Source organism: Nesoenas mayeri (assembly GCF_963082525.1).
Source record: "Nesoenas mayeri genome assembly, chromosome: 26".
Lineage (NCBI taxonomy): Eukaryota > Metazoa > Chordata > Aves > Columbiformes > Columbidae > Nesoenas > Nesoenas mayeri.
In genome coordinates, this window is record NC_137552.1 from 3817655 (window position 1) to 3830022 (window position 12368).

The 12368-nt window shown below is 64.7% G+C and overlaps 1 protein-coding gene across 1 annotated transcript; it reads right to left on the reverse strand.

Annotated features, from left to right (window-relative positions):
• Nucleotides 1-1051: 1051 nt before the first annotated feature.
• On the reverse strand, nucleotides 1052-8251 carry TBKBP1 (TBK1 binding protein 1; the record flags this gene model as incomplete). Its single annotated transcript, XM_080360055.1, has 9 exons — nucleotides 1052-1180; nucleotides 1397-2136; nucleotides 2870-2988; nucleotides 6643-6692; nucleotides 6764-6936; nucleotides 7028-7181; nucleotides 7652-7756; nucleotides 7834-7956; nucleotides 8030-8251. 9 exons carry the CDS (start codon nucleotides 8249-8251, stop codon nucleotides 1052-1054), a joined length of 1815 nt encoding a protein of 604 aa, XP_080216181.1.
• Nucleotides 8252-12368: the final 4117 nt, after the last annotated feature.

The following is a 12368-nucleotide window of genomic DNA, read 5'->3' on the forward strand; positions in this document are numbered from 1 at the left end:
CCTGAACCCCGTCACCCCCGCGGCTGAGCCCTGGTGACACGAGCTGTGCCACACAGGGCTGGATGTGGCAGCACCGGCTCGTCCCCTGCCCTGTCCCCAGCCCTGGGGGTGTCACCCACCGCCTGCCCCCCGCCTCCCTCCCCGGGGACCCGAAGAGAGGACACAGCTCGGCCCCCCCACGGCGTTGCGGGTGCTGGATGGTTTTATTGGGGTCGGTGGCGTTGCGGGGAGCGGGTCCCTCTGCCCGGGGTGCAGTGGGGGCACCCGCGGCCGAGCCCCGGGGGTGCGGGGGTGCGCGCCGTGGCACAGGGGGGACATGCAGCGCGGAGCAGCTCGGTGTGGGGGGGGACACCCCCTCTCCTGGCAGCTTTGAGGTAGATTGAACGTGGAGGGGATGGGGTGATGGGGTGGGGGCTGTGCTGTCCCCAGGCTGTGGGGGGACACAGGGGCTGTGACCAAGGCTCACCGTGGCCTTGGTGGGGGGAAGCCCTGAGAGCCCCCGCAGAGCCGTGGGGGGGTCCATGCTGCACCTTGGGGGGTCGTTTCTCAGCAGCATCGTTGTGGGGAGGGGGTAGAAATGGGGCTGGGGGGGGCGGCTTTTAATGTAGAAGATGTTTGAACTGGTGGGATGATGTGAGGGGACTGAGAACAAGCAGCTGCCCCCCCAGCACCCCCCAGACCCACCTGTGACCCCTGGGGCGGGGGCAGCCCCTTCCCTTCACTCGCGTCCTGGGGGCCGGATCCGGGACCCGGCCCCTCGAATCCTCCCTGAGATCAGACAGCGGCACCCACGGGCGCAGGTGACACCCAGGGGTGCAGGTGACACCCAAGGGTGTAGACGAGTCACCCTGCCACCCCGCTTTGAACATCCCAACCCACTGCGGGCGCAGGGACGGGGCGGGCGCGGAGGAGCCCACTTTGGGGGGGCTCTGGCGTTGGGGGGGATCAGTCTTTCCGTAGCTACTGAAGACTTGGAGGTATTTCGGGAGCCAGGGGGCTCCCGGTGTGTTCTCATGCAGCATCCAGAGATGGGGGAGCGGGGGGGGCAGGCTCAGATCTTGCTGTTCTCCAGGTGCGAGTCGATGTGCTTGACCAGCGCGTCGTCGGGGTAGCCGATGGGGAAGGCCAGCTGGCACAGCGGGCAGCTCCGCACCTCCGAGTCCCCCGTCTCCAGCAGCAGCTGTGGGGGAGGCACAGGGGGTGCTGAGCCCACCGCCCGCTCCCCACACCGCCCACATCCTGCTGTCCTTCCCTGCAGCCCCTGTGTGCAGCCTGGATGCCATGCAGTCGGGGAAACTGAGGCACGCCATGGGGTCATCGCCCTGCAGCCCGGCGGGGGCGTCCCAGGGCTCAACCCACCCCAACATGCCCCCGGTTTGGGGGGGGTCCCGCTTACATTGATGGAGGGCCAGGACTGCGCGTGCTCTGCCCGGGCGTAGGCAGCGGCCGATCGGTGCGCGGCATCGGCGTCGGGGAAGCCGGCGCAGAAGGAGGCGCAGCGGATGGCCCCCGCCTCGGGGCTGGGGGGGCTGGGGACCCCCCACTCCTCCTCGTCCGACGATTGCTTCTCAAAGCGCACGTGCTCCTCGAAGGGCGGGCGGGCGCTCAGCGGGGCCCCCGCGCCCCCCAGGTACACGTCGCCATAGGGCCGGTGCTTGGGGAGCGTGGAGGCTTCGGGCTGCAGCCAGAGCGAGCGGCTCTGCTGGTACAGGGCCACGTTCGTCACCTCCGAGTAGCTGCGGCGTCCCTGGAAACCCGCCTTGACGTGCCGGCTGGAGGGTTTGGCATAGCCCAGCTCCATCCTCTCGCCGGGCAGCCGGTGCGGTGACGCCGAAGCCGGGGATGGGCAGGATGGTGGCACCGGGGACCGGCGCTGCTGGGCGGGCGACTGGTTGGCGGGTGGCACCGGGGAGCGGCGCTGCGGGGCGGGGGACTGGCAGGGCGCGGGGGCCGGCGAGCGGCGCTGCTGGGCCGGTGACTGGCTGGGGGGGCCCGGCGAGCGCCGCTGCAGTGCTGGCGACTGGCACTGCGGTGCCGGCGGCCGCCCCGGCGCAGCGGGCGAGGGGCACTGCGGGGCAGGCGAGCGGCGCTGCTGGGCCGGGGAATGGCACTGGGACAGCGGGGAGTGGCGCTGGCCTGCGGGGAGAAACGGAGTGGGGAGCACAGAAAATATGCCACGTCAGCTTGGGGACACAGAAAATACCCCTTGGCACCCATCTGCATCCCGGATCGAGATGGGGATGCAGCTGTGGGGACCCCCGGCAGGAGGGATGCTCCAGGGAGGGACGTTCTGGGGAGGAACGTTCTGGGGGTGGGATACTCCAGCGAGGGATACTCCTGGAGAGGGATATTCTGGGGCAGGGATATTCTGGAGAAAGATGCTCTGGGGTAGGGATGCTCCAGGTTGGATGCTCCTTGGGGAGGGATACTTCTGGAACAGGGATACTCCAGGACAGGGGTATTCTGGGGCAGGATATTCTGGAGAGGGATGCTCAGGGGCAAGGGATGCTCTTGGAGACGGATGCTCCAGGTTGGATGGATGCTCCAGGTTGGATGCTCCTTGGGAGGGATACATCTGGAAAGGGATGCTCCAGGTTGGATGGATGCTCCAGGTTGGATGCTCCTTGGGGAGGGATACTTCTGGAAAGGGATGCTCCAGGGGTGGGAAGCTCCTGAAGAGGGATGACCCTGGGGGAGGAATGCTCCTGGAGAGGGATACTCTGGGGCAGGGATACTCCTGGAGAAGATGTCCCCAGGGTGGGATGCTCCAGGGAAGGGACTTTCCCTGGGATGGACACAGGCAGGAGCTCAGCCCCAGCGGGACCACCAGGGCAGCCAGGGGGCTCTCCCCACTTTTCACCCCCCTCACCGCCGTTGAGGCTCTTGTCCTGCAGCAGCGCGCGCAGGATCTGGCTCTGCAGGGCGCTGAGGTTGCGCAGTCGGCACAGCTCCTCCGTCAGCTCCGTGTAGGCCAGCGCCAGGTTCACCCTGTGGAGGGGACAAAGTGTCACCGGGGGCCAATCAGCCCATGCCATGGGGCATCCCCCAAATCTAACCCATACTCAGGTTTTTAACTCAAAAGGGAAAAGTTGCGGCATTGCGCCCCGGGGCGGGAGACGGGTCCCCCCGCCAAAGTCATCGGTTTTCCCCCCACCCAGGTTGGGTGTCGCTTTTCAAAAAGCACGTTCTCCGCGGTGATGCGACGGGAGAAGCCGCGTCCCGAGGGCCCCGTGGGGCTGGGGGCTCCGCGCGTCCCCCCGCGCCGTGCGGGGGATCCGGCTGAGCCGTTGTGACACCGCGGGGACCCGGGAGCCGCCGCTCGTAACCGCAGCCGACAGGTCTGGCCCGGCCCGCCCGCCTGTCAGCGCGTCGGGGGGGACAGGGGAGGGAAAGGAAGGAAGGAAAAGGGGGAAATAGAAGAGAAATAAGGAAAGGAAAAGAAAAGAAAAAGAAAAAATAAGAGAAGAAAAAGAAAAGGAGAAAAAAAGAGAAGAGAAATAGAAAAATAAAAAGAAAAAATAAGAGAAAGAAGAGAAAGAGAAAGAAAAGAGAAAGAAAAGAGAAAGAGAAGAGAAGAGAGAGAAGAGAAGAGAAAGAAGAGAAGAGAAGAGAAGAAGAGAAGAGAAGAGAAGAGAAGAGAAGAGAAGAGAAGAGAAGAGAAGAGAAGAGAAGAGAAGAGAAGAGAAGAGAAGAGAAGAGAAGAGAAGAGAAGAGAAAGAAGAGAAGAGAAGAGAGAAAGAAAGAAAAGAAAAGAAAAGAAAAGAAAAGAAAAGAAAAGAAAAGAAAAGAAAAGAAAAGAAAAGAAAAGAGAAAAGAGAAAAGAGAAAGAAAAGAGAGAGAAAAGAGAGAGAAAAGAGAAAGAAAAGAGAAAGAAAAGAGAAAGAAAAGAGGAAGAAAAGAGGAAGAAAAGAGAGGAAAGGAAAGGAAAGGAAAGGAAAGGAAAGGAAAGGAAAGGAAAGGAAAGGAAAGGAAAGGAAAGGAAAGGAAAGGAAAGGAAAGGAAAGGAAAGGAAAGGAAAGGAAAGGAAAGGAAAGGAAAGGAAAGGAAAGGAAAGGAAAGGAAAGGAAAGGAAAGGAAAGAAAAAAAAGAAAAGAAAAGAAAAGAAAAGAAAAGAAAAGAAAAGAAAAGAAAAGAAAAGAAAAGAAAAGAGAGAAAAATAAGAAAGAGAAGAAAAAAATAAGAAAAAGAAAAGAGAGAAGAAAAATAAGAAAAAAAAAGGAGAGAAAAGGAAAAGAAATAGAATAAAAGAAAAAACATAAAAAGAAAGTAGAAAAAGGAGAGAAAAAATAAAAAGAAAAAAAGAGAAAAAGAAGAAACAGAGAAAAGAAAATAATAATAAGAGAGAGAAAGAGAGCAAAAGAAAGTGAAAAAGAGAGCAAAAGAGCAAAAGACATTTCCCCAGCCCACCCCCCATGTCATGTCCCCAGGGTCCCCACGGCCTGGCCAGGGTGGCACTGAGGACATGTGCACTGGGGACGTCCCTGAGCCCCCACGGGGCCATCTCTCCTGCCTCAGTTTCCCCCTGTGAGCCAGTATGGGCATGGGGCTCTGAGCCCGGGACCCCAGTACAGACACCGGGGGGGTCCCAGTTCCCCCAGTGCCGCCACTGGGTTTCAACCACCCCCAAATTCACACCAAGGCACAGGGAGGAAGCACCAAAACCACAGCACAGGGCAGGGGGACACCCAGGGCACCCACTGGGACCCCTACCCACATTGCATCCCTCCTGCACCCTCCTTTGGTGCCTTGGTGCCCCCCACCTTCTGAAAAGCTCCGTTTCAGGGCAAAAACCACGAGTTTTTGATACGCAGCTGCAGATAAGGCGTGAGAACAAAACAGCCGCCGAAAACGCGGCCGCCCACGCCTGCCCCGTGTGTCCCCCCCCCGGCAAATGACACCCCATTGCCGTAGGGGACGGACAATCACAGCAGCAGCCCCGGCACGGGCACCCGTGGGTGCGAAATTCATCAAAACCCCCCAAATCCCACCAAAAGAGTGGGGAAGAAACGCAAAACCAAACCAAATCCAACCAAAGAAAAAACCCCACCAAACCCAAAGCAAATCAAACAAACCCCACAAAACTATCAAAACGGGGAGGGGGTGGAGGGACCCCCCACCTGCTGGCGCCGCAGCGGCACGCTGACTAATTCGGCAAAAACCAGCCAAAAAAAGGCACCCGGAGATAGAAAGTGCCGATAAAGCACATTTCAGAGCAAAAAAAATAGTGGTGGAGAGGAGCGGGTTACAAAAAAGCGCCGTATTTACAAGAAAAGAGCGCGGCTGTGCCCGGGGGGGGCGGGGGAAGGTGCCCCCAGGCCTGTGGGTGAGCGGCATGGAACCAGCTGTGCCTCAGTTTCCCCACTGTGACCTGGGGGAGTTGGGCTTGAAAACAAGGTGGGTTTGGGAAATGTTGATTATGGTATTTGGAGTTTTATTTCTCGGTGGGGGTTGGATGTTGGGGGGGTGGGGGACGGAATGGCTGCCCCCCCCCCGAGTCCCCCGTGCTGATTTACACCGGGGAGACAAGAAACGGCAAAAGCATCCGACACCTTGAGAAAAAGGAGGGGGGGGTAAAGCCACCCCAAACACCCCGTCCCTTCCCCAGCCCTGTCCCCGCGTGTCACCTTTTATCTGTCCACAGCCCGACGTGCCCCGAGGGGCCACGATGCCAGCCCGGCGACACCGCACGGGGGGGACGGGGGTGCCACGTCCCGCGGCGGGGACACGCGAGCGAGGACAGCGGGGTGATGCCGCTGCTGCCTCGTTAAACGGGGCACAGACGGCTGATTTTAGGAGTCTTGGCAATGGCACGGAGCTGCACCCTCACACCGGGGTTACAGGGTCCGGCACAGCTGCACCGCATCCCCCAGCTCTCCCCTCCTCTCCTTGGGGGTGTCTTGGTTGAAACCTCAAATCTGGGAGGCTCAGTCCCTGTCCCAGCACCTGGGGGGACTCTGATGGAGCCCCCAGAGCTCACAGCTGCAGCGAGGGGGAGGGCAGGAAGAGACGCGAGGGACTCGGCACCGGCACCGCGACGGCTCCGCATGGGTTGCACTGTTGCGAAAAGCGACATACCGGGGCTGTACGGTGCTGCACGGCACAGCTCTGTGCTGTATGATGCTGTACAGTGCTGTACGGTGCCGTATGGAGCCGTACGGTGCTGTACAGTGCTGTATGATGCTGTACAGTGCTGTACGGTGCCGTATAGAGCTGTACGGTGCTGTACAGTGCTGTAGGATGCTGTACAGTGCTGTATGGAGCCGTCCAGTGCTGTATGATGCTGTACAGTGCCGTACACAGCTGTATGGTGCTGTACAGTGCTGTGTGATGCTGTACGGTACTGCACAGTGCTGCACGGTGCTGTACGGTGCTGCACAGCACAGCTCGGTGCTGCACGGTGCTGTACGGTGCCGCTCGGCAGCCACAAGCCGTCAGTGCCCTCTGGAGGCAGCGGCACAGCCACCGAGCCGGCACCGCGTAGCCTGGGCGGTGCTGGATCCAAACCATGGCCACCCCACAGCCCAGCTCCGAACGCCCGGGAGCAGCGGGGAATTCGGGGTGCGGGATCCCACCTGCTCCCCAGCCCCTCTCTGCCAGCGGGGGGACCATCCCACCGCGCCCCAGTCCGCCCCCAGTACTTACTGGTCGTCGCCCACCTTCTTCACCCAGGCCATGTCCCGCTCCGACTGCTCCTGGGGAGAGCGGACACCCCGTCAGCACCTGGACCCCCACCCAGGGGGCTGGGGGGTCCCCATGGCCGGACGCTGCCCCATACCTGCTCCCGGGTGTCCTGCAGGTGCTTCAGCTCCGCCTGCAGCCGCTCGCACTCGGCCTTGAGCTGCTCCTCGCGGTGCTGGGCGCGCTGGCTCTCCTGCCGCGCCGCCTCCAGCTCGGCCTCCAGCCCCCGGCTCTGCCAGCCCCCGGCGCGCTCCAGCACTGCGGCACGGCACGCTCAGCCTCCCGGCACGCTCAGCCCCCCGGCACGCTCAGCCCGGGGGCACCGCAGGGCGGGGAGGGGGCAGCTCACCGTGGGTCAGGCTGGGGTTGGGGTGCAGGGTGAGGAAAGGCACGTCCTGGCCCGGCAGCGGGGTCCCCAGCCCTGGGAAGGTGCCACCGTCGCGCTGCCGCAGCTGCTGCTCCAGGCTCCGGATGCGGCTCAGATGTGTCTCCACCAGCGCCCGCTGCTCAGGGAGTGAAGGGGGACACGGCTGAGCCCCATGAGCATTGCACCCCTGCCCAGAGTTCATCCTGTCCCCTGGCACACCCCGTGATTGGGGTCCCCGTGGTGCTGGTCCCAGCAGGGCAATGGGGGATCTGCCCCCAGCCCAGGAGAGGGTGGCATGGTGGTGGTGACACCCCCAGCAGGCAGAGTGTCACAGGGGGTGGGTGGTGGAAGCCAGGGGTGTTGGGGTGACCCTGAGCCGCGCTGGAGCCGGGAGCACCCCCTGGGAGGCGGGAGGGGGACAGGGACAAAGCCTTGGCCATCACAACCCCAATGTGGCCACAACGGGGGGAGCAGCCACAATCCCCCCAGCCCCGCATCCCCACCGAGTCCCGGCTGCTCCACGGGATGGAGAATCAACCTGCTCAGCACATGTTTCGGGGAAGGGGACCCTGACGTCCCCAGGCACCGGTCCCCACCAGCACCCACCATCTCTCCCAGCTCGGTCTCCAGATCCGCCTTCTCCACACAGAGCTTCTCGTACGCCTGGATCATCTCCTCCAGCTGCTCCTCCCGCTCTTTGCTCTTCTGCAGCTGCCGGGGATGCAGGGGGGGGTGAGTGGGCAGTTCGGGGACCCCCCGTGTCCCCCAGCCCCGCCAGCCCCGCTCACCTCGTGCTGGAACTGGTTGAGCTGCTGTTGCAGTGACGCCTTCTCGCTCTTGAGCAGCGACGTCTCCTTGGCCTCGTAGAGGGAGAAGATGTGCTCCTCGCCGAACTCGCCGATCAGCGGGTACTGCGGCCGCGGGGCAGGGGGCTCAGCCGGGACCCCCGGCCCCGTGCCCCTCCTGGCCCCCCCGAACCCTCACCTTGACCTCGTACATCTTGAGCCGGCGCTTGAGCGTGGAATTCTCCCTCTCCAGCCCCGTCAGCCGGTTCTTGATGTCGTCATAGGCGGTGATGAGGGCGAAGTGCGAGGCCGAGCACATCTCACCCGAGAGGTCGGTGTTGGGGCTGTCCAGCCAGTCCTCGTCCGGCCCCAGCGCCTCCGGCGTCAGGATGCTGATGTCGTCCTCGAACATGGAGTCCATGTCCTGCCTGCGGTGGTGGAGCGGACGGACAGACAGACAACGGTGACGCTGTGGCCTCGGTCCCTGGGTGATGCGGGATGAACCCGTCTGGGGACAGCCCGAAGCCCCTGGGGTGATGGAGGGGACAGGGACAAGGACAGTCCCCAAGAGTGGCCACCAGCAGCAGTTCCAACCCCTCAGTGTCCCCCGGGGCGATTGGGGGACACCGGCCAGGTGATCATCTCTGTCCCCACCGGGCAAGGCGGGGACAGGGGTCCTGGCACACCCCACTGCAGGAGTCATCACCGCTGGGGTGGAGGGTGGGAGCTGGGGGTGCAGAGAGCGCCCCCGGCAGAGCAGCCCTGGGGGACACGGTGACTTTCCCCACGTCCCCCCGGGAGCGAGCGCCAGAAATAGCGGCCGGTGCGGCGGCACGCGAGCTGCTTCCCGCCCTCCCACGCTCCGAGCGGCACAGCCTGCGCCGTGCCCTAAATACCGGCGCTGCCGCTGGCGCCCCGGGGAGACACCCGCCCCGCGGGGCCCATCCTGCCCGGCCCCCCTGCCGCACCACCCGGTGCCGCAGGGTTTGTCCCCGGTGGAGGGTTTGGAGCGGTTGAGGCTCCCGAAAGCCGGTGCCACCAGCAGCTCTGCCATTTAGCACCGGCCCCGCAGGTAAAATGTGCCTCAAGCCATCGAGGAGGCAGTGGCTGCGGTGCTGAGCTCTGGTACACACACAGCAGGCTCTGGCACCGTCCTCCTGTCCCAGGTGGGGACCCTGTGGTCACCGGGGTGGCCGCCGGTTGTGCGCAGCCTTCCCGGCTCGGGCAGACATCCGGGAGCTGCTGCCGCACAAATAATTCATAGCACAAAGCTGGGAGAGAGAGGCCATTTCTGCTGGGTGATGGGGGGACACAGCCCAGCGCCCCCTGAGCCGAGGGCTCCCCCAGCCCATGGAACCTCCAGCCCCGCTCTGCCCTGGGGGACAGACCCCCCGGCTGCTCCCGCCGCCCCAGCTCAGCGCTGTCACAGCCACGTGTTTTGCAGCCTCCATTGGGACGAGGAGCGTGAAACGCAGACAAACCCCCCTGCTGCTCCCCAGCCTGTGCCTCAGTTTCCCCATCTGTACCTTGCAGCGGGCCCCGGGCGCGGGGCGAAGCGGTGCGGGCTGGGCAGGGCTGCGGCGCGGGCACGCGGGTCTCAGGCGGCGGCGGCGCGGGCAGGGAGCCGCGGCGGGCGGGCGCTCAGATCGGCCACGACAGGGTCAGTGGGAGACGGCAGCGTTATCATTAGGTTCCAGGGCTAACGGTGGAGGACCCCACGGCACCGGTTGCGCTCCCTCTGCGTTCCCAGCCGATGATCCCTCCTCGAGGCCTACAGATACCTTTAGAGAGAGCGAAAATGGGGCTGCAGCTCCGCGGCACCGGGACACGGCGCGAAGGCTCGGCCGGTGAGCGGCAGTGGGGATGGAGACAGGGATGGGGACGGGCTGTGCCAGGGAGCAGATGCCACCGCGGTGCCAGCACTCAGCTCCATATGGGGGGACACTCCACGCAGCTGCTCGGCCCCCAGCACGGCCCCGCTTGGGCGGCTGGGGAGACGTGCTCGGCCGTACCGTGGCCCCGGAGCAGCCGCCCCAGCCGCGCAGCGCTGCCCCGGCGCAGCCCCCTCCCCAGCGCTGTCACCTCCCCGGGCACCGTCCCCGCTGCGGCGGGGCGAGGAGCCCGGGACACGGGGCCACGGCCCCGAGGGAGCGTGGACGGGCTGCGAACCGGCGTGTGAACCGGGAAGCGAACCGGGCAGCGAACGTGCCCCCGGCCGCGGGCGCGGGGCCCGGGCAGGCGGCTCAGCCCGGGCGGGGGTCGCGGGCGCCGGTGGGCGGTGGGGGGGGGTGGCCCGGCCTGCGGAGGCTCCGGTGCCTCCGGTGCAGCCTCCCCGAGCGCGCCCGGCCCTGCCCGGTGTCGCACCGCGCCGGACGGGATCGGGGATGCGGGAGGGTCCGGGGCCGAGCCGGGGATGGAGCCGCGGGGGGAGATGGGGATGGAGATGGGGATGGACACGGGGACGCGATGGTGACCGGAGGCGACAGGCCCCGGTGGGGCGGGGGCAGCCCGGTTATCCCCTCCCGGCCCCGGCCCCGCACTCACCGGTGATACGATACGATACGATACGATGCGATGCGATGCGACGCGGCAGCGCCCGCCGGGATGCGGTGCCGGTGTCGTGTCGGTCCCGGCCGCCCCCGCCGCAGCCCCGGCCGCCGTTTCTTCCGCTCCGGAGACACCGCGAAACCACGTGGGCACCGGGCGGCCGCCAGCCCCTCCCCCCGGCCCGGTGCCGCCCCCGGGGCTGCCCCCCCCCATCCCCGCCACCCCCGGGCACGGCGGCTCCCGGGGCCGCTCGGGGGGACACGCTGCCCCGCACCCCCCGGAGCCGCCACCCCCTGCCCAGCCCCGGGAGGACACAGCGGCCCCCAGCCCCTCGCTGCTGCCGGGACTCCCGGGGGGCTGGGGGGGGCTGGGGGGGGCCGGGGGTTCTCCCTCCCCGGTGGGGGGGCGATGGCAGCGCCGCAGCCGCACGCCATGGGGGCTGGGATGGGCTCGCCTCCCCCCTTCCCCCTTCTGAGAACATTTTATTCCCTGAATTGTTCTCTCGGAGCTGCTTCCATTATGGAATTACATTTTCTTCCCTGTGCTGCGCAGGGTTATTAATAGCTGCTCTCCTTTCGCCGCTGCCGCCCGTGCTGCGGGGGACAGACCCTGCGCCCCCCCGGGTTGGAGTGTCACTGCCAGCCTGGCACCCCCCAACCGCGAGGCCTGGACAGACAGACCCAAAACACCTGGCAAACAGACAGACCGACAGCATCGGATGGCCCCGGTGGCACAAGCGTCACTGCCAAGGCCTCGTCCCATCCCACTGGGGGACCCAGGGGACAAGCGGAGCCCCCGTGGTGCAGGAGGTGTCACCGCAGCACATCCTGCATCCTGGGCAGCTGCTTCCATCCCATGCTGGGCTGGGGGCAAAGGTGTTGCCGCAAAACCAGCAAAGATGGTTTTTGGCTTCACCCAACCCCTGTTTCCCCCTCGGCGACCCAAAGGGAGTGAAGCCCCCAGCCAAGGAGCTCCCCCGGGGGCCCCTGTCCCAGAGCCCCCCCAAGCAATGTGTTTAGTGCTGCTGGATCATCGCTCGGATGGAGCTTGGAGAGCGCCGCGGTGATTCAGCGCGCAGAGCATCCTCCCCGGTGTCACAGTCGGACCCTGCCCGCCCCGGGTCGGCATCACCGGGTACCAATGCCGAGTGATTCCCGTGGCTGGAGCAAGAACCGGGCACCACGCCGGGGGTTTCCCAGCCGAAAACACAACGAGAGGCCCGGGAGGTTTTGGGAAGGCGACGCCGGGCGGGCACCGCGCTGCTCCGAGGCCTCAGCGAGCAAAGCGCGGCCGTTCCAGTCTGATTTTCTGCCAGGGAACTGGCACGTTGCCTTCAGTGCGTGACCTGGAGCAACCAACAGCTCTTGGGGGCTGCGGGGGCACCGGGCTGGGCTGGGAGGCGGGAGGGGACAGGTGGGGACCGCGCTGTGCCGCAAACAGGGCCCTGGAAAAATCCCGAGCGTCCCAGCTCCGGCGTCGCTCACGCTGGCAGATTGCTGCAAAGCGCTTTGAAGTGCAAATTAAGGTTTTTCCATCATGTTCGGAGTTAATTTTGACGCAAGGAAAACAGCACCGGCCTCAGCCCCGCCTGCATGGGATGGAGGCAGGAGCCGTGCTGGAGATGGGCAGCCCTGCGGGGATGGGGACAAGGCTCAATGTCCCCCCTGAGCCCCCCGGGGGCTGCGCACAGGGGACGGGGCAGGAGGAGCGATCCAAGCTCCTGCGCTCAACACCCATGTAAGCCAAGCCCTGGGATTTGGGGTCCCCATTGCACCCCCCAGCCAAGCAACACCTGGGACCGCGGGGACGGGCAGAGCAGCACCCAGCCCGGTGCCTGGGGATGCTCCAGCTCTGCCCCTGCGTTTCCCGCCTCTCTCCTGGATCCCCATCTCCACCCTGTAACTGAATTATTTAACTCTAATGCATTTTGGGTACGGTTGAGGTCTCGGCTGATCACACAGTTCCACGGTGATCGTGGCAGGGAATGATGG